Consider the following 1,987-nt stretch of genomic DNA (forward strand, 5'->3'; position numbering starts at 1 on the left):
TCCGGATCGAAACGACCATTTTGCATGTCCTGACTAATTCAATCGGCCTTGCAATCACGAAGCCATGTGTCTATTTATACCTAGATACGAGGTCTTTTGTTTGTGATCAAAACGGTCAATGATGATCTTCTGGGGGTATTGTTGGAAGAGTCTTCTTTCTTTCCTTCACACATTATTAGGGAACTGTCATCGACAATTGATCTTACGACGTGCTACTTTTACATTATGATAATAATGGAATTCGTATATTTTACGAAATGTCTAATATTTGATGGTTGATTTACAAGCACTGTTGTTTTTTCAGACATTTCGTCGACGGTTCCCGCACTTTCAGTAACATTTAAATGAATATAGATTTTGACCCACCTTATTTTGTCCATTCTCAATACTTCACCACGTGCTTACGACATCCTGGAATAAAGGAAAAACGTTTTAAAATCTATCAGTTTTCACAGATATTTCGATCAAACTTACGCCTCAATAAGCGATGCCCGCAAATTGTTCGTCACACCAGCCGGCTGGGCTTCGTTCAGCTTGAAGACACTCTCCACCACGGACAGCTCGGTCGAGGTGGTGCTCATCCCGCAGAACGCGCACCAATCGTTGACGACCACACCGGCGGCCAGCACCTCCGAGCCACGGTTGACCGTACCAGCCTATGGGGAAGAAATAATTTGTATTTGGGTAAAGGGATTAGAAATTATAGATATGTTTAATACGTACAACTAAAGGAATCTGCAGCAGCGACGCCAGTTCGTCCAGCTCTGTGGTGGGTGCCTTAGGGTGAATGAGGCCACCCTGATTGCTGAGTACGGAGTAAGCTCCCACCAGGACATTGTTGGCAACGGTTTGTCGGTAAACTTCCACCCCCAGAACGTCCCCAATGATCTCTTCGGTTTCTCTGTCGATATCGGGATGCACCAGAGCTACGTAGTCATTGCAGGCGATTACGTTGCCCAGCGCCGATAGTCGCTCCTCGACGCGCTGAATTTTGACGGAATCTGGAAGCGAGTTGCGCAGATGCTGCAGCTCGACGTCTGTTGTGCTACCCGGGACGATCAGTCCGTTCTTGTTGGCCACCGTAAGCCGGCCAATGATGCGACAGCCGGCAATGCTGGCGTGCACCACCGGGATTGTTTCCGCAAGCTCGGACTCGAATACGCTGTAAAAGAAGAATAATTATTATTTTTCTAGATCCAGTTTAGTAATTTATAATTATCTAGTTTATTTCTACAAAAGCTTGTTACTTATTAAACCAAATGATAAACTTTGCTATTTATAAAGTTTGATTAATAATATTAACTTCTAACATTTCCAGTAAGAACACTTTGTTCTGGCAACACTGGTCAAGAGATTCAAAACATTCAGAACAAAGTACGGCACATGTAAATCGACATAACCTAGACATTTCAGTTTAATCTCAAAATAAACTCTTCTAGCGGCATTTTTAATCAAATCAATAGTTACAGAGCCATTGACACTTCGATAATTTACCTTTTCCACGTAAGAATGACTAATTTCACCGTAATTTCGCAATATCCGAAGGCATTTCCCCTTACCTGTAGAACGCTTCCGAGCCTCCGATCGCGACCAGACAGTACGAGTTTGTCAGCTTGCTGAACACACCTATATCGTCGTTGTTTTCAAACTGTGCACGTAGAGCCATTGTTTCAGCGTGTAATTTGTTACAGTTTCGTCGGGAAAACTGATAATTTTGTTGAATTTAACGGGGAATTTACGCCACCAATCTTATTGCACCTCTCTGCTGCGAACTTTATCAACAATGCTTCTTCGCCGTTTGACGTTTTCTCAACTCTCACGCGGTTTTCGATTCTCTCTCGCGAGCAGATGTCGCAGAAATGTCAGTATGTGGTTGCGTGCTGAGTTGGCTGCGTTGTGATGTTAGGGCGATTTTGTTTGGAATTTTTGCTAGGAATTTTTTTTATTGTACGATCAGTTCCTTGCTGGACTCGGTCGTTGAAAACGA

At 43.3% G+C, this 1,987-nt stretch overlaps 1 protein-coding gene across 1 annotated transcript; it reads right to left on the reverse strand.

Annotated features, from left to right (window-relative positions):
• Positions 1–213: 213 nt before the first annotated feature.
• LOC6045183 (eukaryotic translation initiation factor 6) lies at positions 214–1,779 on the reverse strand. Its single transcript, XM_001862543.2, has 4 exons — positions 1,560–1,779; positions 724–1,162; positions 475–656; positions 214–411 (listed from the first exon to the last, which is right to left on the reverse strand). The coding sequence occupies exons 1-4, from the start codon at positions 1,664–1,666 to the stop codon at positions 402–404; spliced, it is 738 nt and encodes a 245-aa protein (XP_001862578.1). The 5' UTR covers positions 1,667–1,779; the 3' UTR covers positions 214–401.
• Between the last annotated feature and the right edge of the window lie 208 nt (positions 1,780–1,987).

This window comes from Culex quinquefasciatus, chromosome 3 (genome assembly GCF_015732765.1).
Source record: "Culex quinquefasciatus strain JHB chromosome 3, VPISU_Cqui_1.0_pri_paternal, whole genome shotgun sequence".
NCBI lineage: Eukaryota > Metazoa > Arthropoda > Insecta > Diptera > Culicidae > Culex > Culex quinquefasciatus.